The sequence below is a fragment of the Callorhinus ursinus genome, unplaced genomic scaffold (genome assembly GCF_003265705.2).
Source record: "Callorhinus ursinus isolate GAN/ISIS: 27379988/994484 unplaced genomic scaffold, GSC_fseal_2.0 scaffold5084, whole genome shotgun sequence".
Lineage (NCBI taxonomy): Eukaryota > Metazoa > Chordata > Mammalia > Carnivora > Otariidae > Callorhinus > Callorhinus ursinus.
In genome coordinates, this window is record NW_027402138.1 from 89 (window position 1) to 1732 (window position 1644).

General features: G+C 42.1%; 1 protein-coding gene across 1 annotated transcript; it reads left to right on the top strand.

Annotated features, from left to right (window-relative positions):
- The first annotated feature begins 279 nt into the window (after positions 1–279).
- Positions 280–1212, top strand: LOC112818033 (olfactory receptor-like protein OLF4). Its single transcript, XM_025865294.1, has one exon. The coding sequence runs from the start codon at positions 280–282 to the stop codon at positions 1210–1212; it is 933 nt and encodes a 310-aa protein (XP_025721079.1).
- The last annotated feature ends 432 nt before the right edge of the window (positions 1213–1644 follow it).

Below are 1644 nucleotides of genomic sequence, written 5' to 3' on the forward strand. Positions count from 1 at the left end.
GAGGGGGGCAGGGGAATGGGTTTGCCCGGTGATGGGTATTAAGGAGGGCACGTACTGCATGGAGCATTGGGTGTTAAACGAAAACAATGAATCGTGGATCACCACATCAAACACTAATGATGTATTATATGGTGACTAATATAACATAATAAAATAAAAATAAAATAAAATAAAATGAAATGAAAATGAAAAAATAAAAGGTAACAAATAAATGAAAGAAGCCCATTTGCTTGAAAATGATTATGGTGTTTTTTTCTTTATTTTAGTCACCACCATTACATGAAACCAGGCAATGACACACAAATTCCAGAGTTTCTGCTTCTGGGATTATCAGAAGCACCAGAACTGCAGCCCCTCATATTTGGGCTTTTCCTCTCCATGTACCTGATCACTGTGTTTGGAAACCTACTCATCACCCTGGCCGTCAGCTCAGACTCCCACCTCCACCCCCCTATGTACATCTTCCTCGCCAACCTGTCCTCTGTAGACATTTGTTTCACCTCCACCACCAACCCCAAGATGCTTCAGAACATCCAGACTCAGAGTAAAGTCATAACTTATGATGACTGCATCACTGAGATATACTTTTTCCTACTCTTTGCTGGAATGGATGATTTTCTCCTGGCTGTAATGGCCTATGACCGCTTTGTGGCCATCTGTCACCCCTTGCACCACACAGTTATCATGAACCCATGTTTCTGTGGACTGTTGGTTCTGGTGTCCTGGATGATGAGTGCCCTGCATTCCTTGTTAGAAAGCTTGATGGTATTGTGGCTGTCCTTCTGTAGACAGGTGGAAATTTCCCACTTTTTCTGTGAAATTAATCAGGTGGTCCGATTTGCCTGTTCCGACACCTTTCTTAATGATAGAGTGATGTATTTTGCAACTGTCCTGCTCGGTGGTAGTCCCCTTGCTGGTATTATTTACTCTTATTCTAAGATACTTTCATCCATAGTTGGGATCTCATCAGCTCACGGCAAGTATAAAGCATTTTCCACCTGTGCATCTCACCTCTCGGTTGTCTCCTTATTTTACTGTACAATCCTAGGAGTGTACCTAAGCTCTGCTGCTCCCCAGAGCTCCCACTCAGGTGCAGTAGCCTCGGTGATGTACACGGTGGTGACGCCCATGCTGAACCCCTTCATCTACAGCCTGAGGAACAGAGACATAAAGAGGGCTCTGAAAAGAATTGTTGGGATTCCAGTGACGTAAGGGCCCATTGTTCTGGGGCTGAAGAAGGGTCTATGACTGCAGGGCTCATAAACTGAGAGCCAGGATCTGCCATTCTTAGATCACACTGTGGAAGTAGAACTTGCTCCTTCTATATATTTTCTGGAATTTCCATTTGTTTGAATTCAACTTCCCCATACATTTAAGTAATTTGTTATATTAAGCTTCTGCTCTGCCTGATATACAGACAGCCTCCCCCTTGTCCATTTTCATACATTCGTAATGTTTTCTCCAATCTTGGATCACAAATGCCTGGAAATTTCTGTATCTTACATGGGACATGTTGGATTTCTTAAAAATAATTTCATTTCAAATGATTTATATCATGCCACATAAATTCTCTCTAGATTCCCCAAAAGACTAAGCATGAGCTATTCTTCATATGGAAGAAACTATATTTGGCTCTAAGCCTTT